At 44.7% G+C, this 26,923-nt stretch overlaps 2 protein-coding genes and 1 long non-coding RNA gene across 5 annotated transcripts in view; 2 read left to right on the forward strand and 1 right to left on the reverse strand.

Moving 5' to 3' along the window:
* The window catches only part of heatr5b (HEAT repeat containing 5B), a 93,104-nt gene extending 75,247 nt beyond the window's left edge, over positions 1–17,857 (forward strand). The window contains exons 30-36 of the mRNA XM_033021795.1: positions 677–804; positions 4,774–4,921; positions 5,671–5,943; positions 10,276–10,500; positions 11,449–11,600; positions 12,637–12,850; positions 16,782–17,857. Of these exons, the coding sequence (XP_032877686.1) occupies positions 677–804; positions 4,774–4,921; positions 5,671–5,943; positions 10,276–10,500; positions 11,449–11,600; positions 12,637–12,850; positions 16,782–17,089 (1,448 nt within the window). The 3' untranslated portion in view covers positions 17,090–17,857. The remainder of the gene's footprint in view (positions 1–676; positions 805–4,773; positions 4,922–5,670; positions 5,944–10,275; positions 10,501–11,448; positions 11,601–12,636; positions 12,851–16,781) is intronic.
* A 3,049-nt stretch (positions 17,858–20,906) lies between these two features.
* Positions 20,907–25,523, reverse strand: LOC116973587. The gene is made up of 2 exons (XR_004412088.1): positions 24,989–25,523; positions 20,907–21,042 (listed from the first exon to the last, which is right to left on the reverse strand). It is a non-coding gene; the product is annotated as an uncharacterized LOC116973587 (long non-coding RNA).
* A 134-nt stretch (positions 25,524–25,657) lies between these two features.
* The window catches only part of strn (striatin), an 85,288-nt gene continuing 84,022 nt past the window's right edge, over positions 25,658–26,923 (forward strand). For all 3 annotated transcript variants that reach the window (XM_033021807.1, XM_033021808.1, XM_033021809.1), the window contains exon 1: positions 25,658–26,294. In XM_033021807.1, coding sequence (XP_032877698.1) covers positions 26,031–26,294 — 264 coding nt within the window. In that variant the 5' untranslated portion in view covers positions 25,658–26,030. The remainder of the gene's footprint in view (positions 26,295–26,923) is intronic.

The raw sequence follows: 26,923 nt of genomic DNA on the forward strand, positions 1-26,923 counted from the left end.
GACATTAAATCTCACGTTCAGTCCTGGCAAAGAATCTTCGACCTGAAACATGAACTGTTTCTCTTTCCACAGATGCTGCATGAACTTTTGAGTGTTTCCAATGTTTTTGATTTTAATTCCCATTTCTAGCAATCCAAAAACTGAATGTGACAAAGGAATAAAATGAGCGCAGGAGTTATCCCTTCTGCAGAAAGCAAATTACATAATGTCTAATTGCAATTAAAATTCAGACTGTTCAGTTGAGTTTAGAGATACAGCACGGTAACAGGTCCTTCGGCCCACTGAGTCTGCGCCGACCAGCGATCCCTGCACATATATACGATCCTACACACACCAGGGACAATTTACACATACACCACGCCAATTAACCCACATACCTGTACGTCTTTGGAGTGTGGGACTGAAACCGAAGATGTCAGAGAAAACCCACGTAGTCACGGGGAGAACGTACAAACTCTGTACAGACAGCACCCGTTGTCGGGATCGAACCCAGGTCTCCGGCGCTGCAAACACTGTAAGGCAGCAACTACTGCTGCGCCACCGTAACTGTTGATAAGTTTAAAGTGAAGGTTAAGAAGAGAAAAATCACCTGTTCTGCACGTATGTGGATAAATGTGTACAAAGTCAATTTGTAATTTAAGAAAATATAAAAATAATTTGGGCCTTGTGATTTCAGGTATTAGCATTGAGTTCCTGTGTTCTCCACGGCCAGAGAACCCCTTGGAACATGTTACATCTTGCCTGAAGGCTCTCAGCACTTTACTGGACTCCCCTTGTGCAATAGCGTACATTGGAGAAGATCGGGTATGATAGTTATATGCCAAGTAATGTTAATTCCTTAAACGTTGTGTCTGCAATACTGGATAAGACCATGGTTTACTGAAGTGTAGTGCAGTTTAATGTTGTCATAACCTATGTTCACTGGGATCTGGACTGAGACCAAGAAGTCAATTGTGCATTTAGATTGAAGCTGATGTGGAAAGAATTCAATCTCGTCATTCTTGTCTATATTCCATAACTAAGGAAAACAAACATGGATACCTTCCAGCCAGAGATAACATATGCATAACAAAATGGAGTATGATATATAATGGTTCAAAACCATCTTTTTATGTTTTCACCACTGTTTGCTTTCACTATATTAGGAGTTAAGCTCTCTAATTGTAGTTATTATTGAATTTGCAATTGGACAATAACAGGAAGGTGACTTAAAGCTTGGTTTAAGAGGCAATTTTAGATGGAAATCCAATAGGAGAGGCAAAGAAAAGAATTTGGGATAGAAATTCTGGTTCTTGGAGCCTAAATGGCAGAGGACAGCAACAGATCATCCTGGCGAGATGGAATTTTCAAAAGTTGCAAGGCTTCATGAAGCTAACTGCTGCTAAAACAGCAGATAATTAACCCTGGCAGAATATAATTCATGCTGCTGATTAGTTTCTGTTAATGTACATGAAAACAAAAACTAGAAAATACAGTGCCCTCCATAATGTTTGGGACAAAGACCCATCATTTATTTATTTGCCTCTGTACTCTACACTTTGAGATTTGTAATAGAAAATATCACATGTGGTTAAAGTGCACATTGTCAGATTTTATTAAAGGGTATTTTTATGCATTTTGGTTTGACCATGTGGAAATTACAGCAGTGTTTATACATAGCCCCCCCCCCCCCCCCCCCCCCCCCCCATTTCAGGGCACCATAATGTTCGGGACACATGGCTTCACAGGTCTTTGTAATTGCTCAGGTGTGTTTAAATGCCTCCTTAATGCAGAGATCTCTCAACACCTAGTCTTTCCTCCAGTCTTTCCATCACCTTTGGAAACTTTTATTGCTGTTTATCAACATGAGGACCAAAGTTGTGCCAATGAAAGTCAAAGAAGCCATTATAAGACTGATAAACAAGATAGACCTCCACAGCTGATGACAGAAGAATTCAATCTATAATCAAGAAAAATCCCCAAACACCTGCCCGACAGATCAGAAACACTCTTCAGGAGTCAGGTGTGTTTTTGTCAATGACCACTGTCCGCAGAAGACTTCACGAACAGAAATACAGAGGCTACACTGCAAGATGTAAACCACTGGTTAGCCGCAAAAATTGGATGGCCAGGTTACAGTTTGCCAAGAAGTACTTAAAAGAGCAACCACAGTTCTGGAAAAAGGTCTTGTGGACAGATGAGAAGATTAACTGATATCAGAGTGATAGCAAGAGCAAAGTATGGAGGAGAGAAGGAACTGCCCAAGATCCAAAGCATACCACCTCATCTGTGAAACACTGGTGGGGGTGTTATGGCCTGGGCATGTATGGCTGCTGAAGGTACTGGCTCACTTATCTTCATTGATGATACAACTGCTGATGGTCGTAGCATAATGAATTCTGAGGTGTATAGACAAATCCTATCTGTTCAAGTTCAAACAAATGCCTCAAAACTCATTGGCTGGCAGTTCAATCTACAGCAAGACAATGATCCCAAACAAACTGCTAAAGCAACAAAGGAGTTTTTCAAAGCTAAAAAATGGTCAATTCTTGAGTGGCCAAGTCAATCACCTGATCTGAACCCAATTGAGCATGCCTTTTATATGCTGAAGAGAAAACTGAAGGGGACTAGCCCCCAAAACAAGCATAAGCTAAAGATGGCTGTAATACAGGCCAGGCAGAGCATCCCCAGAGAAGGCACCCAGCAACTGGTGATGTTCATGAATCACAGACTTCAAGCAGTCGTTGCATGTAAAGGATATGCAACAAAATACTAAACATGACTACTTTCATTTAAATGACTTTGATTTGTCCCAAACATTACAGTGCCCTGAAATGGGAGGACAATGTATAAACACTGTTGTAATTTCTACATGGTAAAATCAAAATGTATAAAAATGGCTTTTATTAAAATCTGACAATCTGCACTTTAACCACATGTGATTTTTTTCTATTACAAATCTCAAATTGTGGAGTACAGAAGCAAATAAATAAATGATGGGTCTTTGTCCCAAACATAATGGAGGGCACTGTAAGTCAAGTGTCAAGATAAAATTGGCAATACAATCCTAATTCCTTATGACTTGAGAACTGTCTCCAAATGCATCTTCCAGTTCTCGAACACCTTCTTGGCCATGTATAAATTATAAAATGCGAGATGAAGACGTGTCAGTGTTACAGAGAGAAAAGTACAAGTTCATAATGATTGAAAACCCAGTTCAATCATTATTTAATACTTTATAGTTAGTTAAATTTAAACTGTGAAACTATTTTCTGATGAAAGACTTGCTCATTGTTAGATTATTAGGTATCTAGTTGCAAATAGAATATCGGGACTGGGCTGTTCCATTTTCTTATTCTTAATCACTGGCCAGGAACAAGCCAGTGACACGAGGAGCAGAAGGGATCAGCATTTCAAAAGTATTTACTCAAGCACATGAATCGCCAAGCCATAGAAGGCTACAGACCTCATACTGGTAAATGGGATATGAGTGCTTGATGGTCGGCATGCACACGGTGGGCCGAAGGGCCTCTGTGCTTTGACTCTGATTTAAATAGATTTACCAGCAACAAAATTATCAAGCAGACCAATGAATAATTAAACAAACCACCGAAAGAAAGGAAAAGCTTGTGCTTATATCGCACTTATCATATCCCTGAGACAGTCCAAAACACGAGTCATTTAATGTTAACATTAGAAGTGTCTTGACTGTAATGGGGAATGTGCTGGCCAATTTTCACATAACAAGGTACCACAAAGAGCAATGAGATAAATGATCAATGCATACTTTTGAGATATTGATTGAGGAACAGTGTTGGTCAGGACACCAGGAGAACGGTCCTGAGCTACTTTGAAATAGCATTGTGGGACCTTGTGTTCACATGAAGTCTTTATTCTTTGGCGCGCAGAAGGTTAAGGGGGGACTTGATAGAGGTCTTTAAAATTATGAGAGGGATAGACAAGGGTTGACGTGGATATGCTTTTTCCATTGAGAATAGGGAAGATTCAAACAAGAGGACATGATTTGAGAATTAAGGGACAAAAGTTTAGGGGTAACATGAGGGAGAACTTCTTTACTCAGAGAGTGGTAGCTGTATGGAATGAGCTTCCAGTGGAAGTGGTGGAGGCAGGTTCGATTTTATCATTTAAAAATAAATTGGATAGGTATATGGACGGGAAAGGAATGGAGGGTTATGGCCTGCGTGCAGGTAGATGGGACTAGGCGAGAATAAGTGTTCGGCACGGACTAGAAGGACCGAGATGGCCTGTTTCCTTGCTGTAATTGTTATATGGTCATATGAGAGGGCAGAAAGCTTTGGTTTAAATTGGCATTTGCAAGTCTACCACTCTGATGGCGCCACAGTAGGTATTGTGGTGGGGTGTTGGCCTAGAATTTGGCTCAGATGGCTAGAAGGTGACTTGAGCATACAGCCTTTTGAGGCGGGAGCAAAGTGAACCTTGGCTGGTGCTGAAAATATTCTGATACATCGTGCTCAGTGACTGCTTCGAAAGAAAGAGAGCCCACAATGCGAGTGCTGTGCATCTAATAATAGCTCAGATGAGAAAATTATTTTATTCTCCAACAGCAAATCTAGGTTCTCCAACAGCAAACTGAGACACAGTGAAGTGCTTTGTTTTGCATGCTTAGTCAGATCAGATAATACTGTACATAAATACAATCTAGGGCAAGACTAGAACAAAGGGGAAGATACAAAGTGTAGAATGTAGTTCTCTGTATTGTAGCTGCATCATTGTAGCTTCTTTGCTTTATTAAAATAGTATATTTTATTACAGATGCTTATGGTTGAGCTTTTTAATGTATTGCACCGCCTTCTGCTGACATGTGGGCCTCCCTCTGTTCAAAGACAAGTGACAATGGTTGTACAGCAGACAATTCGAGCTGCTCAGGATCACCTTCAAGGGCTGGTGAAAAAAGCTCATGGTAAGTTGGACTGCAAGTTGTTTCTGCTGTTTTATACAAGTCAAATGCGACAGTATGTTGTGTGGAAGCTGTATGGTGACTGTTATGTGCAGTGCTCCAACTATGGAAATTAATCTTTGCTGTGGACCTGTATTGGGAAACTACAGATGCAATCCACTGAATTTTCTGATTGTACTACTGGAAAAATGGCTATCAGGATGTTGTCACATTTCATGTACTTGATGAGGAGAAGCATAGAGACCCATCTGGTGAAGTTGAAGGTCTTTTTCTCATTAGCGAATTTGGACAGAATTAAATTGTGTATTTCTGACCATTAATAAACTAAATTTGTACTTTTTAACTTTTTTAGCATGTTCTGACTCTTAAGTTATGATTCATAAAGAATAGTTGCTGTATATTGCTTTTCAAACTTGCTCTGTCTTTCAATATTAATGTGCTTGGTCTTCTCCAATTTCCCATCATACATACATCGTTCATGATTCCCATTATGTCTAAAAAAAATATCCAACTCTGTCTTGAATTTATTGTACAACCATCTACAGTTTTCACATAGCAATTTTAAAATTGTGCAGCCTTTCTCCCCATTTCAATCTCAGAAAGTTGCCCTTCATCCTGAAACTGACCCTCTGAGTCTCCCTACCTCTCTCCTTCTACAGTGAACAGTTTCCCAGCTTCCATTCTGTGAGGAAGCCATTAGCTTTAATTTTGCTGGGGGTGCTTCATTTCAAATGATTATGGTTGTCTTACAGTAGAGGATGATGTTGCTGAGGAGGACTCGCTAACTGCCTTGGGGGAAGGAGGCAAGAGCGGAGGCTTGATTCCCGGTAGATCCATTGTGTTTGCCGCCTTGGAGCTGCTCATGTTCATCCTGGTACGACATCTTCCACAACTGAACCCTAAAGTGACCGACTCTCCTAGTCACTTTCTTCAAAAGACATCCCCGTTTACTGAGGAAAGTGCGCAGCTCGTTGCTGTCACTGTTTCTATCCTGGCTGATTTACCATCGCTGTGTTCTCCTACAGGTAAGAGCGTGACTGTAACAAACACCATGATCCTTATATATTTGACGCCAATGTCCAATCAATGATACGTTATTGTCTCATGTACCTAGGTACAGTGAAACATTTTTTGTATACAGTTCAGTAAAAGTCTTACTATACATAAGCACAATCACACTTAATACAAGAGTGTAATATAGTGGATTACACTGAGGCAGTCGCCACATCTCTGACTTCTTGCACCCTTTCAGTTCAGTGTTGTTAAACAAGTTAGAGTCTTAACTTGGCCATAAAGTTCCATTGCCCTGGCAGTGGGTTGGAGTAGCAGAGGTCGTCTTGGTCTTTCGATGTTGACGATGTCCTTCTGTACTGCTTCGCCGCGGATTATTGCCTTCCGCCTATCCTCTTTGTGTGCAGCACTAAACCTAGTTTGAGTTTGAAATATACATAGAAGAACATACACTATAGAAGCAATTCAGCCTATCTCATAAGTGCTAGTATTGTTTATAAAATATAATGTTTTTCCATACTCTGCTTCTCACCATGTCATTTTTCCAGCTCCCCTTTAACTAGATTGTGGCTGAGGGTCCCACATCTCACCACCATTTTGTTCATTAGTTCCTTTGGCCTTTCCTATTGGTTTTGTCCCTCGTCTCCCCCACAAGTGAAAACCCTTTCATAACCTTTATGTGGTCACCCTTGGCCTTTTTTCTGAGGAAAAGATCTTACAATACTCACAATGTCTTGGTTTTGTTATAATCCTAAAATCTTTTCAGCACTTTCTCTAACATTGCCAGATCATGGAGAGAACAGAATTTGCATGATAGTCCATGTGTGGTGGCACATATGGATACCAGAGTTGGTCTGCAAAGATCCTCTGTAATTTATAAACCCACAATTTGAGATTGGGTTGGATTATAGAAAAACGAAGCAAGAGGAGACCAATTAGCTCCTCAAACCTGCCTTCCATTAGCTAAAGTCATGGCCAATCTGTCCTCCATGGCCCTTTACTCTTTCATTGACAAAATCAGAATTTAATCACGAGAGAGATGGACAATGATTCACTCTTCACATGACTATCAGAGAGGAGAAATCTTCCTCATTTCGGTTGTAAACGGGCAATCCCACATTGTGAAAGCATGGCCGCTATTTCTGGTGCCTTTGGTGTGGGAAAACATCCACTCAGTCTACGGAATCTATCTACCCCATCTGTCCCCTAGAGTCATGCTGGTAGAACAATCAGGGTGCAGTTGATGGCATGCGAGAGAGAAAAGCTTCCAGGGAGGTAAGTGGGGGTGGGAATGAGAATGAGGGGATTGTTTTGAGGACCAGACTACTTCTGTACATACTGAGCAGTTGTGTTTGAAGGCCAAGGATACTCAGATCCTTTTCCACAACAGCATTATTTAGTCACCTCCATTTAAACAATACTCCTCTTGATAAACATTTTAACTTCAGTGTAATGGCTCGAGTATGTGCTAGGAAAGGCACCTGTACAATTAGAAGTGCTGTTTCTATAAGATGGACGTGAAAGAATCTATGTACTATGTACTATTTTGAAGAAAGCAGAGTAGTTATGTGTATAAACTGCTCTGACATCTGGTAGAATGGAAGTGGCTTATCTTAAGGGGTTGGACAGGCTAGATGCCGGAAGATTATTCTCGATGTTGGGGAAGTCCAGAACTATTCAGATTCAGATTCAAGATTCAATTTTATTGTCATTGTGCAGTGTACAGTACAGAGACAACGAAATGCAGTTAGCATCTCCCTAGAAGAGCGACATAAATACGAGCAATAAATAAATCTATTTACGTGCAAACGGTCATAGTTTTTTTTTTTTCCCTGGTGGGAGGAGTGTCCGGGGGGGGTGATTGTCAATCACCGAGGTACAGTGTTGAGTCAATCACCGAGGTACAGTGTTGAGTAGTGTAACAGCCGCAGGGAAGAAGCTGTTCCTGGACCTGCTGGTCCGGCAATGGAGAGACCTGTAGCGTCTCCCGGATGGTAGGAGGGTAAACAGTCTGTGGTTGGGGTGAGAGCAGTCCTTGGCGATGCTGAGTGCCCTTCGCAGACAACGCTTGCTTTGGACAGACTCAATGGAGGGGAGTGAGGAACCGGTGATGCGTTGGGCAATTTTCACCACCCTCTGCAGTGCTTTCCGGTCGGAGACAGAGCAGTTGCCATACCAAACTGTGATACAATACAATACAATACAATACAATTCAATTTATTTGTCATTTAGACCCCTTGAGGTCCAAACGAAATGTCGTTTCTGCAGCCATACATTACAAAACAAAAAGACCCGAGACACAACACAGTTTACACAAACATCCATCACATCGTTGTGATGGAAGGCAAAAAAAAACTTATCTCTCCACTGCACTCTCCCCCCCATGTCAGAGTCAGAGTCAAAGCCCCCGGCTGGCGATGGCGATTGTCCCGCGGCCATTAAAGCCACGCCGGGTGATGCAAGGTCGCGCACCGGGTCTAGTTGTTAGAGCCCCCGGCGTGCGCTCGCAAAGTCCCGCGGCCATTCCAAGGCCCCGCTCCAGGTGCTCTTCAACCCCGCAACTCGCGCGGGAGAAGTCGCCGTTGCGGAAGCCCCGAAAAGTGGTCTCCCAGCAGGGACCCGTGGGCTCCCGGTGCCGCCGTCCGCCAAACCCGCAGTTGCAGCCTCCGAATCTCCGGGGGTCAGGTCGCAGCAGCGTCCACCACAGCTCCACCCGCTCCAGACTCGGCCAGCCCCGTGACGGTGAGTAGTCGGCAGCTCCGCAGCTGGAACCCCAGGTCGTTCCTGTTGGAGGCCGCTCCACGTTGCAGCCCCAACGACAACGGAGACCCGACAAAGAAAAGGTCGGGTCTCCCGTGCAGGGGAAAGATTTTAAAGTTACCCCCTCCCCACACACATACCCCAACAGAAAAAATAACAAAAACTACATAAAAACGAGACAAAAAATAATAAAAACACAGACGGACTGCAGAGGCCGCTGCTGACGAGAGTCGCGCCGCCCACCGTTGGTAAGGATGCTCTCGATGGTGCAGCGGTAGAAGTTCACCAGAATCTGAGGAGACAGATGGACCTTCTTTAGTCTCCTCGGGGTCACAGTTTAAGGATAAGAGGGAAGTATTTTAGGACCGAGATGAGAAAATTATTTTTTACACAGAGAGTGGTGAATCTGTGGAATTCTCTGCCACAGAAGGTAGTTGAGGCCAGTTCATTGGCTATATTTGAGAGGGAGTTAGATGTGGCCCTTGTGGCTAAAGGGATCAGGGGGTATGGAGAGAAGGCAGGTACAGGATACTGTTGGATGATCAGCCATGATCATATTGAATGGCGGTGCAAGCTCGAAGGGCCGAATGGCCTACTCCTGCACCTATTTTCTATGTTTCTATCACTTAACCTGGTAAATTGAATGAATCTAGTTTGCATTTCAGATGAAGAAGAAATATTTTGAAGTCCTGTAAAATTCCAAAACAAATTGGCATGTAACAGAAATAATTAACAAAAATATTTAAAGAGAGGAAGACTTGTATTTATATAATCTTGCACAACGAGGTGCATTGGAACCAATTTAGCACTTTTGAAGCTTGTAATGCAGAGATTATGGCAGCCGATGTATACAATGAGAATGCTCCTCTTCAAAACATTCCTGGTGATCTTTTGTGTCCACTTGGAAAGAAATGACACCTCTAATTGTACAGCATGCCCTTAGTTCTCTATTAGTGCCAGTCTGAATTATATGCCGGTCTCTAAAGCAGACTTACGACCTGATACAGTGGTAAATCTGGTATCAGTGAACCGCAGCTTTCACTTTAATAGATGTAAGCCTTCTATATAATTTTTTGTCATATTATCTGATTTAGTACTGTATCAAATTCTAACGGGGAAAAGAGGAAGAAATTTATGGATTTGTTGTTCTATTACTCATTTAAACCAATTTCAGCAATATCTTTTCAAATTGAGGGGGTTGTAGCTGTAAGCAGTTTTTTTCCCAGGTGGTTCCAGTCATTCAATGATATTAACCCATGGTAGATTTATTCAGATGAAAAAATGTTTTAGTAAGTATAATTTATGTTGTCTTGACCTAATTTTACGCAGCAAAATAAGACAATGAAAATGTTTTAATCTCCAAGTCACAGAGGCCATTCAGCCCACTGGGTACTATCTCTCCAAATGGAGTTGTGTACAGTAATCAGGGTTCCCTTTTGCCTGCATTTGGTTGTATGTATTTTTCAAACAGTTAAGCCGTTCCTTTAAAAAAATGCTTAAGGTCTGCCTCAGTCAATTGCGGGCATGTGTCCCTTATCTTCATAAAAGATGTCTACTAAAGGCTTGTATTGGTTCAATCTTCCCAGGAAGCATGACTGTGCTGCCCACAATTCTTTATCTGATCACGGGTGTGCTGAGAGAAACGGCTGTGAAGTCAACAGACAACCTTATGACGCTCCCAGCCAGTGCAGCACTGCAGGGCATCAAAACCATCATCACTTCCCCGCTCGCCAAATCGGATCAAATCCATAAGCAGTGGAAAGACCTCATTTGCAGTTCGCTGGCTTCCATCTTGGAATATTCCAAACCAGGTATGACACCCAACACGCACCCAAGTGTCAGGTATGACAACATCCCTCTCTGTGCATCCTGACAGAGCTCCCCAAGGGCAATGAATCCTTTCATCTCACCTATGTTTTGGATGACTGCAACCAGCCCCTTCCTCTTCATGTGAGCTGTAAGGTGGAGGTGCCTGGATTGTTTCAACTAAGGGGACCAGAGAGACACAGCATGAAGTCAACTGTACCCAGTGTAGAAGCGCATCACACGTTAATACACAGGATTGATATTTACACAACAAAAGCTTGGAGATTAGTGCTTAGACACAAGCCAAGTACATCCACTGTGGATCCTTGTTTGGGCACCCAGCTCTCCCAAGCTTGCAGGTTGCTCTACAGTAACAGGATGAATAATAGGCAGCAACCACCATTGAACCTGAAATCCCCACGCTGCGGAGACCTCCTGTCACGTCTGGCAGGATGTGGTGAGGGAGACAGTAGGACCTGGGTGGTCTCTGCCCTGGCTCGTGATGCTGGTTTCTACACTGAGGAACAGAGCATCCCAGCCACTTGCCCTAACCCTCACAGGCAGCCTCCTCACCATGCCTCGGACGTTCACTCCACCGTGGACCGTCCCACTACCAGCCGGCTGTCTCGGTGCTGAGGAAGCACGGGGTTCCTGGAACTGAGTGGAGTTGAGCAGATGCCTTCAAGTTGTGGGCTGGTGCTGATTACCGGAGAGTTTATTTTAACTCTGGGGCAAAAAGTGTGAAAATGAATCCAAACTGTGGGGTTGCACTGAGCAGGTTCCCTGTATCTTGAACAATAAACGGTTAGCACACTACTGCAATTTGTGATTAATGTCCTCAGTGAAACAAGCTAATACCCTGACAATTAGTATTGATACGAATGTGGTGCCACCCACTCCTCGATTCGTCCTATGTCAATTACACAACATGACACTCAGTTCCTGCTTTTCAGATGAATCGGCATCGAGCACAGATGAGGTGAGCATGCTCACAGCGATAGCCCTCTTCCTTCTGTCTGCCAGCAACGAGGTGGTTGGGATTTCATCGCTGCAGAATGGTTGCATTGAGAGATTCAGAAGTGCATTAAATTCCAGTGATCCCTGGGTAAGGCAAACCGTCATCCTCTTTCTCACCACTGCTTCTTAATCGAAGCTCTGTCTGAAAATATTCCCAATTTAGATCCTGTTCTCACTTGTGTCGGTGATCACTATTCCAGTCTTTAGCACATTGGTGTATGTACCGTTGCTACCTCTTGCCTGTTAGCAAGACTGAAGTGTGGCGATGATGCTGGTTTTACATGCACGCACACACACTCTCTCCTAATCTAGCTGATGGCAGGTGTGATGAGCCAGAACCGGCAAAAACCAAAAACAAGCTCCCTCGTCGAAGCTCAGCTCTTCACTGCATCACCCTACCCTTACACTCACTTGGAAGGATTCAGATGAGTAGAAACTAATGAAGTGCTGTTTGTCGCCAGACTGAGCTTTCACATTCATTGAAATCTGCCACCAAAATGAGCCCCGACTCCATTATACAGCAGGTAGACACAAAATTCTGGAGTAACTCAGCGAGACAGGCAACTTCTCTGGAGAGAAGGAATGGGTGACGTTTCGGGTCGAGACCCTTCTTCAGACACTCCATTATACAGCATCCATCTTATTCTGTCCTTAAACTGCCTCACTGGTTCAAGATCCTCAGTCAAGATTACTTTTTCCCCTCTGACCCGCTCTCTCTGCTTAGTCTATGTTCCTGCAATGTCTCCCCTTCCTCACTTCACTCCCCATCTCTTTCTCCCATTCCTCACCCCTGCCCACTTCCATTCCTTCATTTCCTACTTTGTCTAACCCCTGGATGCCATTCCCGTCTCTTTCCCCGAATCCACTGCTGCTCGAGTTCAGATAGAATTATAAACTCTCCACCCCCAAGCAGAAGACAGTCTTCAACTTCCTTGTTACATACATTCGTTTCTTCTTGTTCTGATGAATGATAATTAACACGATATGTTTAATTATTTCTCTCTCAACATGTTGCATGACCAGAGTATTTTCAGCATTTTCTGTATTTATATATGTATATACAGATGTTGAAAGATGCTTAATATCCCAGAATAAAGGCCAGTGGTTCCTCTGTCTTCCTTTAGGTTCAACAAAAATGTTACCAGCTTCTGCTCTCAGTATTCCAGCAGCCACACCGTGCACTTTCCACCCCATACATCCATGCCTTGGCTCCGCTGGTAGTTGAGAAATTAAAAGCTGTGGAGAATCAGAAACCGATCAACGATGCTGAGCTTCAAGCAGTACAAGAAGGAATCAAAGTGCTTGAGATCCTGGTTAATCTAGGAGAGGAACAAAACAGTAAGTAGCCCCCCTCCTGTGAAATAGCCTCAACTGGAGTTAAATTTGCTCTTATGGAGTGATTGAGTCTTACACCACAGAAAAATGCCCTCTTGGCCCACCACATGCATGCCAAATAGCACATACCGATCTACATTTATATTGCAACTTCCAGAATATCTGGATATCTGAATGCAATTCTCATGTAATGAATGACTTCAGACTTGCAGTGATGGTTACAGAAAATATGGTAGAGCACGATTTTACCAAGATGCTCTGTTTTAATGATTAAAGAATCATTATTAACCTCAATTCTGCCCTACATGGAACATTACTTACACCTTTTACTTGCAACTGAGGCTAATTAGCCAATCTTGAGTGCTTGGGTTTTGGCCATGGGTCTGATCTGAATGTGTTGTATTCAGGCTGAGAAGTGCTTATCTAATACTTGCATTCCTTACTCCCTCGCCTCTCCATGTGAAATGCCTTAAGGCATCTTTATTCTTTGTCCCACTGCTATTTTACAAATGCTCCAAGTTTCATCCAATGCAGCAAGAGACTTTCATTCTCTGAGGGCAACTGCTGGATGCTACACCTTTGAACTGTCAATCTTCCCTTCATTTTGTGGCAGCCTTATTTTCAGATTAACCGCATGGGTTTCCTCTTGCATCCCAAAGACAGCGTCTATGGGTTAATTGCCTCTGGTGTGCAGCAAGTAGATGTAAAATTGGGATACAGAACTTGGATTGGACCAGCTAGAGGCAGGAGACATGTTCCCGATGTTGGTGTGTCCAGAACCAGGGGCCACATTTAAGAATAAGGGGTAGGCCATTTAGAACTGAGATGACGAAAAAACTTTTGCACCCAGAGAGTTGTGAATTTGTGGAATTCTCCGCCTCAGAAGGCAGTGGAGGCCGATTCATTGGATGCATTCAAAAGAGTTAGAGATCTTAGGGCTAGTGGAATCAAGGGATATGGCGAGAAGGCAGGAACGGGGTACTGATTGTGGATGATCAGCCGTGATCATATTGAATGGTGCTGCTGGCTCGAAGGGCCGAATGGCCTACTCCTGCACCTATTTTCTATTATTCTATGTATTTACACCAAGATTACTAAGGAATTTATTGGGCCTTGGGTCTCTGTAAGAATAACTAATGCCTGCTACAGGAACATTGTAATTCAATATAACTGTTATCAGGACTTCACACCACATGCACTTTCACTAAATGCAGGTTAGCACAGATATAAATGAAGCAGGTTTATTTGAACAGTAAACATTTACAGCATATTTGCAACTAGATAGATAGATAGATAGATAGATAGATAGATAGATAGATAGATAGATCGATTATCACATATGCTTATGCAGTTTTTCACTGTGCAATATCCATTTAATTGGCCGCACTGCCTCCATCTCCATTGCATATTCACCTTAATTCTATTACTGGCAATGAGAATAGAAATACTATAAATTCACCGGGGTTGTCACTTCCGAACTGCACTAAGCTGGTGAATGCAGCATTTCCTCACAACTCAGAAATTCTTAGAACTCAGGAAAGCTTGTGAATTGCCTGTGAAATTTGGTAAGACATTAGCAGAGGGCGGCCAACAGCAAACCTTAATAACAACACTTGGATTTATGAAGCACTTTTAAGATAAATGTCCCAAGCTACTTCTTAGAGGATAAATGGATATACAGTAAATCCTCGTTTTCACTGACCCATTTATAAAGGATTTTGGATATAGTGGATGGACCTGCCGACCTATCTCCAGCTCACACCATCTCCCCAGCTGTTTAGTGCCCTGGCTTCCAACCCCTTCCCCGCCGTCACCCACTGCACAATTCAGTGACATGGCTGTTGTTGTGGCTCATGTTGTAGGCCCAGGGGACAGTGCTTTTCTTGGGCAACCACTACGACAGAACGCAGTCAGTCACCATAGGGCTCCCTCCCCTCATCTGCTGTTTCTTGCTGTCAGGAGTGGCTTTGTCCGCTACCCGTTTGACCGCTGCTGCCTGCATCTCCCGTCGCTCTCTTCAGTTGGCCTCTTACTTAGATCCCAATGGTCCAAAAGTCTGAATCCCTGCCCCCTGCACCAACTCTTAACCACACGTTCACCTGTCATCTTCCTTTTCCTACGCTCACGTGCACGTGGCACTGGGAGTGATCTGAAGATCACTACCCTGGATGCCCTGCATTTTAGCCCTTTGCCTAACTCATTATAATCATTTTGCAGGACCTCATGCCTTTTCCTACCTGTGTCATTTGAGCCAACATCTTCTGATTGCACACTCCTTGCCCTCGAGAATGTCATGCAGCCACCGTGAGACATTGTGGACTCAGGGTGGCAACAGGCCGGCCTGAGTCTCAATTATTGCCACAGAATCTCCTTTCTGCCCACGCCCCCAAACTATGGATCTGCCTGGCATGACCTTCCCCTGCTGTGTCCCAGAGCCAGTCCTATAAACACTGTCTGCTACTGCTTACCCCTGACTGGTTATTCCCCCTCCCCCAACAGTATCCAAAATGGTATAACTGTTTAAGGGGAGTGGCCACATGGGTCATCTGCATTCTGTCTACTCCCTTTCCTCGTGGCCACCCATCTATTCTCCTCCTGTAGTTTGGGCATGACCACCCCTCTATAAGTCCTACCTAAGAAGCTCTCATTCTCCAGGATGATTCCGAGGTCATCCAGCTGTAGCTCCAGTTCCATAATGCGGCTTGTAAGGAGCAGCACCCGGACACACTGCCCACAGGCATAGACATCAGGGACACCAGCACTTCCCCTGACTTCCCACATTCTGCAGGGATATATTTCCTCTTTGTGGAATTTTAAACTGTTCTGCCTATAATGCTTTCGGGGCAAGGACATTTTCTTAAATTACTGATGTTTCTGGTTAATTAGCATCCAAACAATCAAAGAGCAATGCAGTTACCAAATGTAGAAAGTGAACAGATGGGATGAAAATTGATGCAGAGTTTGAGGGGGTGGAGATGGTGTTGCCAGGGAATTTCAGCAAGAAATATTTATTATTGGATTAATTTGCAATTCACAAAGAACCTTACCTCAGGTGGTGAGAAAACCACCAGATATAGTGCAAAAAAACATGCGTTCAAGGCATTACCCGAGGCATGAGGAAGAAGGAATTCAGGGATATGCTGCTAGAATGAAAGTAGTCAGTTGAGCTAGACGTCCTGCATATTTGACTATGTATACACTAGCTTGAGGGGGGCGGGAGATTGCAACCTTCACGTGGTCCACCCTGTTTTGACAAATGCGATCAACCTGGTGTGCACAATCAAATAAGATCAAATAGATCAAGTTGTCCTACAACTTTAGGCTGTGCACGCCAAGAGCGGAACTCGCTATCAAAACATGGAGGTGACGGGGGACACAATTTTTTGGCGGCGGAGGCTCAATCGAGCGCCAAATGCAGCTCAACTGCCTGTCCCGCCGGGTTAACTTCAGCTCTGACTGGACTGACGGGACACCAGCGCTGCATCTCCACGCTGGCCATATTTCCCGCAAGCCCAGGCAGGGTAACGTGGCGGGACAGGCAGAGTTGAGCTGGGTTTAGTGCTGTTTCACTGCGCTAGCTGTGGGCCTGGAGGCACAGCTCACGTCTGTCTGCTCTGGCCACCCGTGAGGGGTGGGGCACTCGGGACAGAGCCGGCCGGGATCGATCCTGCCTGCGGATGAGGCGCAGGTCTGTGCCACGTCTCCCTCGTCCAATCATCGCGCCCTCGATCATCAGTCCCACCCCCACTGCCTCGCGGAAAGCGGAGATATTAAAATCGGGATCACAAAAACTTGGGGGGGGGTTGTCCCCTCTGGCCCCCCCCCCCCCCCGGGTTTTCCGCCCCTGCGCACGCCAAACGCAAGAAGAAGACTAGCTCGAGTATATATTAGTTCAGGAATATTGTTCTAATGAAAGCTTTCTCTTCCACCTAAGGACCACAGCTGCTTGTTCTATTGGTTCCCACTCTTATCTCGTATCTGCTGAGCGAGCAGACGTACAGCTCGGCTCCAACAGCCTCCATGAGTCTGCACGAACTCGCACTGCAGGATCTAATGCGCATCGGTCCCCTCTATCCTGGTGCTTTCAAGGCAGTGATGGGGGCAGCCCCTGAACTCAAATCAAAACTAGAGGCAGCGATCCGTGCCAGCCAGGCGAGCAGCCAAGCCAAGGCTGCAGCCCAACAAGTGAAGCCAGCCCTGCAAGCTGCACCCACCATCAAACTGAAAACAAGCTTCTTCTGAAAGGTGGAGATCGTGCAACTGACTTAAATCCATTGAACTGTTCCGCCTTCCCACTCCTGCTGTGAATTGGCTCCCTTGGTGTCTTATGTACAGGTTTATGGTTTATGTTAGGAATGTAAATTGTTCAAAAAAATAAATATTGAATTTATTGTCAAAACTGTGTATAGGAATCACTCTTATGTCACAAGTTTTGGAATATCATGTAATTTATTTTCCACACTTACGGTGATGAGTCTTCCTCTATAAATGTTGATCTTCGCGAATCTTTAAATTATCTGGGTCTTTGAAAAACTCTTGTAAAAATCATGATTACAAAGATTTGCCATGAATTCCTGGCACGCTGTTATATGATTTTATTCTGTTCCTGACAATAACTGAAATTTTCTAATTTCTAAAATAGTTGAACATTTGAAAAATTAAACGATGCTAGATTTCACCATAAACACTTTGTTTATCCATTAAATTGTCATTTTTATCCATTGAATGCCTCCATTGAAGATATTTAAGTAACCTATCCCCAAAATCCAAAGCAATAAATGCAGTCAATGCAACTTCCCAGAGTATCAGTAACCTGGCTGAACCAAATATACTTCTATGATGTTTAATACTTCATGCTTAGCTGACCATTAATGTGAATAAAGGATAGGAACCAACTTTCAAAAACCATATATAATAATGACATGCATTTATAAAATAATGTTAAATATTAAGGCATAGAAAGTGTCATCCTTAATTTTATTGATCTTCAAATAAACTTGTTACATGAAACTTGTCTTTTTTTGGTCTCGAGGACAAGATCAAAGTGTGCATTTGAGATGATTTTTCTGAAACAAAACTTTGTGCAATTAGATATCAGGTCATTTCAGGTCTGGTTACATCTACTTGGACAGAATTAAGTAATAACCCCATAATAAATTGTCCTCGGGTATTAGGGGGGAGTTGCAGCGATAGCTTGTCTCGCACAAAATGATACATTCTAAGTACAAGACTAGTCTTAAATGCAGGTTATTGAAATTACAAAGGGTTGAGGTACTAATTGTGTACAGTAGATTTGAAAATTACATTAAATCATAGAGAAAACAGGCATTTAAAATTACTCGAAGGTACACAAAAATGCTGGAGAAACTCAGCCGGTGCAGCAACATCTATGGAGCGAAGGAAATAGGCAACGTTTCGGCCCGAAACGTTGCCTATTTCCTTCGCTCCATAGATGCTGCTGCACCTGCTGAGTTTCTCCAGCATTTTTGTGTACTTTCGATTTTCCAGCATCTGCAGTTCCTTCTTGAAACATTTAAAATGACTCTATTGATTGCATTGAAAAATATAGATCTCATGGAAAAGTTGTCCTATTGTGGCAAACAAATGAAGGATGCTGGAAATACTCGGTAGGTCAACATCGCTGTGTTTCTAGTATCCCTCGGGATGTTAAACAATACATTTTTCTTAACAGTAAAATAAACTAAAAGTGTAAGACAGAAAATAGCCAATGCGAAAGAATGAATAGAAAATGTATCAGAAGCGAAAGTTTTCTAGAAAATCTATGGCATTTAAAATCCAGTAAATCCTCTGGGCAAGATAGTCATCAAATTGGAAAATAACACATTTTATTACTTATTACACAAGATAGGAAACGGAAAAAGAAACTACAGGAGAGTTAGTCTTATTTCAGTTGTCAGTAAAATGCTGGCATTTATTTTTATGGAAGGAATAACTGAGTGTTTTGAAAGTCATAACTTGATTAGGTTGTCATCACAATTGTACCAATGAGAAAAAATGTTCAACTCATTCTCTGTAGATGCAAACAGGGCGATAAAGGGTCTTGGTGGATGAAGTATATTTGGATTTCCAAGAAGTACCAAGTTCAGAAATGGACATATGCCTACAATCATATTCAGCCTTGACTATAATCAGATCAGTGGTCATCAATAAATTAGAAGAGAGAAATGGCTGTATTTATTGCCTTTCGTGGGTACGGTGTTGAGTTTGAAACTAGATTCCTGGACCTGATAGGGTACTAGGAATGCCTTTGCAGAAAAGTCACAGCAAATGAAATGTTCATGAATAATAATGACCCCATTTGTATGGAAGGTAATGATGTTGACTCATTGCCAAATTTAACATCTCCAGCAAGGCCACGAGCATCTTTAACTTTTTCTAGATACACCACAGATTAAACTTTTCATTTGGCCCACGACAAGAACACAACTCCAGAAAGAATCAGGCAACTGCACGCCTGTGACTGCCTGGATTGGGAGGAGGCAGGGGAATATTGGAAGAGAGAAAAGCAGTGACCACCTCCAATTAAACAACATAATCTACCAGTCTTCCCTCCACTGTAAATATTATCCCCACAATAACAAAATGACATCTTGAGTTTAAGGCTTAATAATACAAAAAATGTTTCTTGGGAATGTTTGGTAGCTGTTTTGATAATGGAGAATATTGCTCTGAGGTCATATGATTGGGACAAAAGAAATACACTTGTCTGTGAAGGCAGATGATCTATAGATGTGTGCTGGCTGCTGGGTATCTTCAGTACCGGAATGAAAAAGAAATGTGATTCCGGTATCAACCAAGCCTTGGATGAGAGCTACAAGAATAGCAACACCTGTTCAAACCTCATACAATTGTCCTAGATACTTCCTAAGACCATAAATAAAATTTCACACCATCACAATTGGTCAGTAATGAAAGGTTGAAAAGATGTCTTTATTTTTTTTAAATCATTTTATTTATTAGAAGTACAGTACATTACAATAGTACAAGCCAGATATATCTCATTACATTTATTGTACCCCTTCATTTTTTAAGCTTTAAAGAAAGAGAGAAATAAAGGAAGTAAAGAAGGTGAGAGAGTCGTGATAATGTGAAAGAGTGATCAAAAAGAAAAACCTATTAAACAAAGCGTTAGGGGAAAAAGTTAAGAAAGAAAGAAAAAGAAACAAAAGCTCTATTATGAAAACCACGCAAAAAGGGATATACCAACTTCGTATTTTTCATCCCCCCTTACCAGATCCTGACATCATTTATTTTTTAAAGTACTGTTGCACCTTATACTTGTAGTAAGTCGATAAATGCAGACCACGTCTTTTGGAAGTGGGCTGATTGCCTGCAAGGAGGAGTCTCATATCTTCCAGGTGTAATGTTTCAAACATATTTGAAATCCACATATTTATTGTTGGTATAGGAGCGTTTTTCCAGAATTTAAGTATAAGCTTTTTTCCCGTTATTAACCCGTAATTAAATAGATTCTTTTGAAACATATATTGAAAAGATGTCTTAAAAGGAGATAAAGAATCTGCTAGGTTTAAGAAGGAATAGAGCAGAGATAGCCGAGAACACAGTGCCAATTGCAGGGCAAAAGTTATCGTGGATGCACAAGAGCCTAGCAGGGTAAAAATGCCAGGGCTGCCTACTCTCATGCATTGAGCGTGAGACTCACGCATTTGACGAAATTCGCACGCTCTCACACTGATGACAGAAGTCCTCACGCTCAAAAAAATATTTTAAAATATATATACATAAATAAATTAACACTCCTCCACACTCACCAATAGAATAGTTTTCTGTCGGCTGGATTTCCCGTAAAGAACGAGCAACTAGATTGGCTTGAGCCCATCGCACACTTCAGACTCAAGCATTTCTCCAGCATTTTTGTCTACTGCTCTATAGATGCTGCCTCACCCGCATTCACATTCCTGTGCAGATGGTGTGATAGGTGAAACACGGTGGTGGTCCCAGCACCCCCCCCCCCCCCCCCAGCACACCTCCCACCCTCACCTCCGATGGCTCTGTTATCAACTGTCCTAAAAAAAAATATTTTATTTTAAACTGGGTCAAATACAACCAATGCTGCCAGCTTCATTTTTGCAAGTGATTTAAACCATGTCTTTCTTTTCCAATTTCTCCGACATCATGCTCTTGATAATGTTTATTCCTTCAAGTGTCAGGATCTGAAAATGAAAATAAATCATTCTATAAGTATGTGTAGCAGATCACCTTGACAACTTACCCCCATGCCAATCCTGGCCTGAACATATTAGAAATATTAACCATGTCCTCTCCATCTCTCTGCAACTTAAAACTAACTCTTCTTTCCAGCTTGAAAATGGATCTTTGACTTGAAGCATTAACTGTTTCTATTTCCATAGATACTACCTGACTTGCTGAGTGTTTCTGGCAATATTCAAGTGATCCAACATTATCCACTTTGGGCAGCCCTTCAGGATCGTGGATGATTTGTTTCTGCTCCAGTTGAATGAATGCTTTATTGTCACATGTGACAAGTCACAGTGAAATTCTTTGCTTGTTGCCCATAGTCACCCATAAAGGGCAGCCCATAAAGGGCAGTTACAATGTACCCCCGCGGCAGGTCCAACTTTGTTCTTTCCACCCTCCTCCTCCCTCATGGCAGACTCCACATGCCGGGTCCTCCATTGTCCAGTGTTCCCCCTCCCTCACGGTAGTCCCCCCCCCATGCGGGGTCCCCATTGTTCTTCCCTCTCCCTCACAGTGGTCCTCATCACGCCGGGTCCTCCTTTGTTCCTTCCCCCGGCAACTCCGTCCTCACTTCCACATGGGCTGTTCTCGTCCATCCATCGGCGCCATCATCGACCTCTCCACTGTCGCTGCCGTGTCCTCTCCAGACGTCTCTGTGGCGCCGAACCACGCCCCAGCCGCGTCTCAACAGACCCATTGGCCATGGGCTTCGTCGACTCGCGAGGCCCCACCTCCAACTCGCTTAACTCTGGCCTCAGGTTCTCAGCGGCCCTCCGGAGGGTGTGGGCTTTGAAGAGGGTGATGAGAGCAATGTGGGAGCTGCAGTTTCTTACATAGATGAGGCAGGAGGTGCCTGCCAGATGGGCAGGAAGATAGTTTGTAAGACGGTGCACTTCTTTTGCCACATGCAAGGCTTCCGAGTCGTCCCAACACACGTACTGAAGTTTCTCAATAATATCCCGTGTGATCCTTCCCCAATTTAAACAGCCAAAGGGCTTTCTGGGAATCATGGTGGACGTTGCAAGTTTTCAATGAAGTGTGAGCACATAAGTATATGCAAAAATATTTTCTCACTTTGGCCTAGTATGACTTTAGTGCCAAAAAAAACAGGCCAAGCCTGGAAGAAGTAACCAACTTCTTCAGAAGAACACGGGGAATAGCTGTGATCATTAAAAATCTCTCCCAGGTTCTTCTACTCTGGGAGACACACGAGACTGAAGATGCAGGAATCTTGAGCAAAAAACAATCTGCTGGAGAAATTCGGCAAGGGAGGCAGCAGCTACAGCTGCTACCTGACCCGTTGTTCTTCCAGCAGTTTCTTTATTTTTTCCTTCGGCTTTAAATTTATCTGCACCCTACCATTTAATGTGTAATGTTCTTTCACCAATTTACCCTCCTCAAATTTATCATCTCCTACATCTTAACATAAGTTGTGCCTGTGGCCACCACAGTCAGTCAATCACCCATTCACACTGCCTCATCTGATAAGGTCATAAGTGATAGGAGCAGAATTAGAACATTCAGCCCATCAAGTCTACTCCACCATTCAATCATGGCTGATCTATCCCTATCCCCCCCAACCGTATGTCTGAAGATGGCTCTCGACCCAAAACGTCACCCATTCATGCCTGTCCTGCTGAATTACCCCAGCATTTTGTGTCTACCTTCGATTTAAAAAAGGCATCTGCAGTTCCTTTCTACACATACTTGTCTTGTCCCCATAACCCCCGACACCCGTACTAATCAAGAATCTATCTATATCTGCCTTTAAAATATCCATTGCCGGCCCCCACAGACCTTCAGTGGCAATGACTTCCACAGATTCTCCACCCTCTTACGAAATAAATTCCTCCTCATCTCATTCCTAAAGGCATGTCCTTTAAATCTGAGGCTCTGACCTCTAATCCTAGACTCTCCCTCGAGTGGAAACATCCTCTCCACATCCACTCTATCCAAGCCTTTCACAATTCAGTTGTTGTTTGTCCTTCATAGTCGAAGAAGACCATGACTTCAGTGTTTTTGTTTGTGGATCCGGAGGTGACCGGTGAGACCGATCCGGGCCCGGAAGGCTCGCCCGCACATGGGACACAGCTGGGCGGGTGCAGGGACTTCCTCCCAGCTGCACGCCCAGTTGAGTAGTACTGGTCCTGAAGTCATGACTTGCGCTTGACTTGGATTAAAGCGAGGGAGAGTTGCGCAAATCATCTGCCTCACTCTCTCGTCCCGGCCTATCTGGATCCGGTGGCAAGACATCGTCAAGACAGCAGGCGTTAGGTCAGGATGCAGTGGATGGCCACCAGTGTTCTACGTGAACATTGTGCCCTAATTGTGCTCCACGATGCTTTGCTGGGTCACCCTTCCTACCCGTTGGACCACCAAATGATGGTCTCCTCCGCGTATTCCGCCAGATCCAGTCTTCAACTTTCCTGAATAAGGTAATAGCCACAAGGCAGTGGAGGTTTGTATTTGGTGTTTTCCTTCACCTCTCCAGGGTGCTATTAAGAGGATGCCTGTGCGTGAATTTGTTTAACGTTGGGAGACTGGTGCACAGACAGCCACCCCACGGTCCTTGTCAGTTTTGGGTCGGGATCTGGTGGCATGGAGTCCAAGATGACCGGAGACCCTTTTCTGCTGCAGCCTTCATCCACCTTCCCAGCCGTTTTAACGCTCCACTAAAGTCAACCATCGTCCTTCACCTGTTCCACCGTTGATGTCTTGTTCGGATTGCTGGTTGTCAGAGACCTCCCCCTCGACCTTATCGCCATGTGAGGCCCTACCAGAAGCATAGCTCCAGACAGCATCGCTCTCAGGATCTCAGGTCCACACAAGCTTCTCCACCATGGCAAGGTGACAATCCACAATTCAGTACATTTCAATGAGGTCCTCCCTCATTCTTCTAAACTCTAGCAAGTACAGGCCCAGTGTCGTCAAACGTTCATCACATGTTAACCCACTCAATCTTGGGATCATTCTTGTAAACCTCCTCTGGACCCTCTCTAGGGTCCAGCACATCCTTCCTCAGATATGGTGCCCAAAATTGTTCACAATACTCCAAATGCAGCCTGACCAGCATTTTATAGAGCCTCAGCATTACATCCTGTTTTTGTATTCTTGCCCGATTGAAATAAATACTAGCATTGCATTTGCCTTCTTTACTACCAATTCGACTTGCAGATTAACTTTTTGGGAATCCTGCACCAGCGCTCACAAGCAAAGATTATAGAGGAGCTCCTATCTATAATCTTTGATCACAAGTCCCTTTGCAACTCCGATTTCTGGATTCTCTCCCCATTTAGAAAATAATCTACACCTTTATTCCTACTACCAAAATGCATGACTCCACAGTCCACACTTTGCTACACTATATTCCATCTACCATTTATCTGCCCACTCCCCCAACCAGTCCAAGTCCTTTTGCAGAGTCCCTGCTTTCTCTACACTACCTGCCCTTCCACCTATTTTCGTATCATCCGCAAACATGGCCACAAAGCCTTCCATCCCCTCATTCAAATCATTAATATACAACGTGAAGAGTAGCGGCCCCCGCACCGACCCTTGCGGAACTCCGCTAGTCACTGGCAGCCAACCAGAAAAAGCCCCTTTTATTGTCACTCTTTATCTTCTGCCATCCAGCCAAGCTGCTAACCATGCTTGTATCTGCCCTTTGATACCATGGGCTCTCATCTTCCTGAATAGCCTCATGTGTGACACCTTGTCAAAGGCGTTCTGAAAATCGAGGTCAACAACATCCACTGACTCCTTTGTCTGTCCTATTTAATTCTTTTACGCCTTTGAATGGAGCTGCTTGCTTTAATAAAAAATTCATTGTTCAGTTTCTGTACATACGACAATAAAACACTACTGACTATTTCTTGACAACCAACTCTGGTGCTAACTCACCATTCGAAACATGGTAGACAAAAATGTTGGAGAAACTCAGCGGGTGAGGCGTGCGTCGATGGAGAGAAGGAATAGGCGACGTTTCGGGTCGAGATCCTTCTTCTTCAGACTCTTCAGAAACATGAACACGAGTTTTCACATCACTGTGTGTGTGGACAGACTGACCCACCCGAGCATTTGCAGCATCTTGACATTTTGAAAAAAGTTCTTCGTTGGCTGAAAAAATTGTTTGGTACATTTCAAAAAGAGAAGAAAAAAAACATACTAATACCTACAACCTCTCGTTGTCGTTTTTATACAGTTACGGGAACGACGCCGTGGACGTGACCACAACCCCCGCCCTACCCACTTGACAACAGCTTCTGCCATTGTCGCCCGCCCCAGTACGCATGCGCTCACAAGAGATCTCCTTGTTCATGAGAAGGGAAACGGGAGGGGGCGGGGCCAGGGCAGGGCGGGGCTGGTGACGCAATCGGCGGGCGAGGACAGGAGGGGCGGGGCCGGGGCAAGGGCTCGTGACGCACACGGCGGGCGAAAACGGGAGAGGAGGCGAGCCCGGGCCGGCGGGTGGATGTGGCGCATGCGCGGCAGTGGGCGAGAGCTCCCCTCTGTTGACAGATGAACGGGGTGGGGCCCGGAGTAAGTGACTGACAGGCGGAGTGCGAGGGCAGACGTTGGGTACGATCCGTCCGTCAGTGAGTGAGTGAGTGAGTGTAGCGGGCAGGGAGGAGGGGCAGTGCCGAGCGGCGGCGAGTCGTCAGTGGGTGGCCACAAACCGATTGCAGGACGGCGGCAGGAATGGAAGGAGGCGGCGCGGCCTCGATCGCCTTCCGACTGGGTCATGGCCGTGGCCATGGAACGATCGACGCGGTTTAAATCCTAACGGCCGGCCGCACGCGCGCAGCCAGCCCGCCCGCCCGCCCCGAGCGGGAGGGGGAAGGAGCGGCCCGGAGACATCACCGGAGCGGCCCGGCGGCCGGGCGGCGGCGCAGCCGTCAGCGTGAAGGTGGAGGGGACGGACGAAGGGTTCTGGGGCCCAGCCATGGACGAACACCCAGCAGCCGGGGTGTTCTTCGGCAACAACTCGGTGCTGAGCGGGGCTGCCGGAGGTCCGGGCCTCGGCGGCCGGATCCTGCCGCCGCCGCCGGCGCAGCAGCAGCAGCAGCAGCAGCAGCAGCTGGGTGTGGAGAGCGAAGCGCAGCGGCCGCAGTACAACATCCCGGGCATTCTGCACTTCCTGCAGCACGAGTGGGCCCGCTTCGAGGTGGAGAGGACGCAGTGGGAAGTGGATAGGGCGGAGTTACAGGTAGGACGACCGCCCCGGGAGCAGGGGGTGTGTGTGGGTGGGTGGGCGAACGGAGGTAGGCCGCGCTTCACGCCTCGGCCTTGGTTACAGTCTCCTCCCCCTCGCATCCCGGGTGAGGCGGCACTCGGAAGCTTAAGATGGCGTACGGTCACCCCTGCGCCTCCTGTCAACCGGGGGTTGGGTGGGGGTGGGGGTGCATTTTCCTTCCATGAAGTATACGGTTCTCGTAGATAGTATTGTCCAGACGTATGCGGCGAGGATCAGCAACCCGGGGGAGGGTGGTTTAAGATCACTGCCAAAAAATGCCAAGAATGGAGGCAATTTACTGTGCCGTGTGTTGTGATCTGGAACGCCCTGTCTGAACAGGTAGAAAAAGCAGGTTCAATAACATCTTTCGAAAGAGGGACGGTGAAATGCTGGAAAGGAGAGAATATTTGAGGGCAAAGAGGCAGCAGTCTCTGAAAGATGGCAGTGTCACAATTGACACCAGCCTGTATCACTCTGCAAACCGTTGAGGCAAATCGTGTTGATCAATTGCTTCGTTTCCCTCGCTCTTCCTCAACTCGATCTGCTTTTACATTCAGTTGCTGGTTACGGTAATCTACCTAGATCTGATCTGGATCGATTTC

Source organism: Amblyraja radiata, chromosome 5, assembly GCF_010909765.2.
Source record: "Amblyraja radiata isolate CabotCenter1 chromosome 5, sAmbRad1.1.pri, whole genome shotgun sequence".
Taxonomy (NCBI): domain Eukaryota; kingdom Metazoa; phylum Chordata; class Chondrichthyes; order Rajiformes; family Rajidae; genus Amblyraja; species Amblyraja radiata.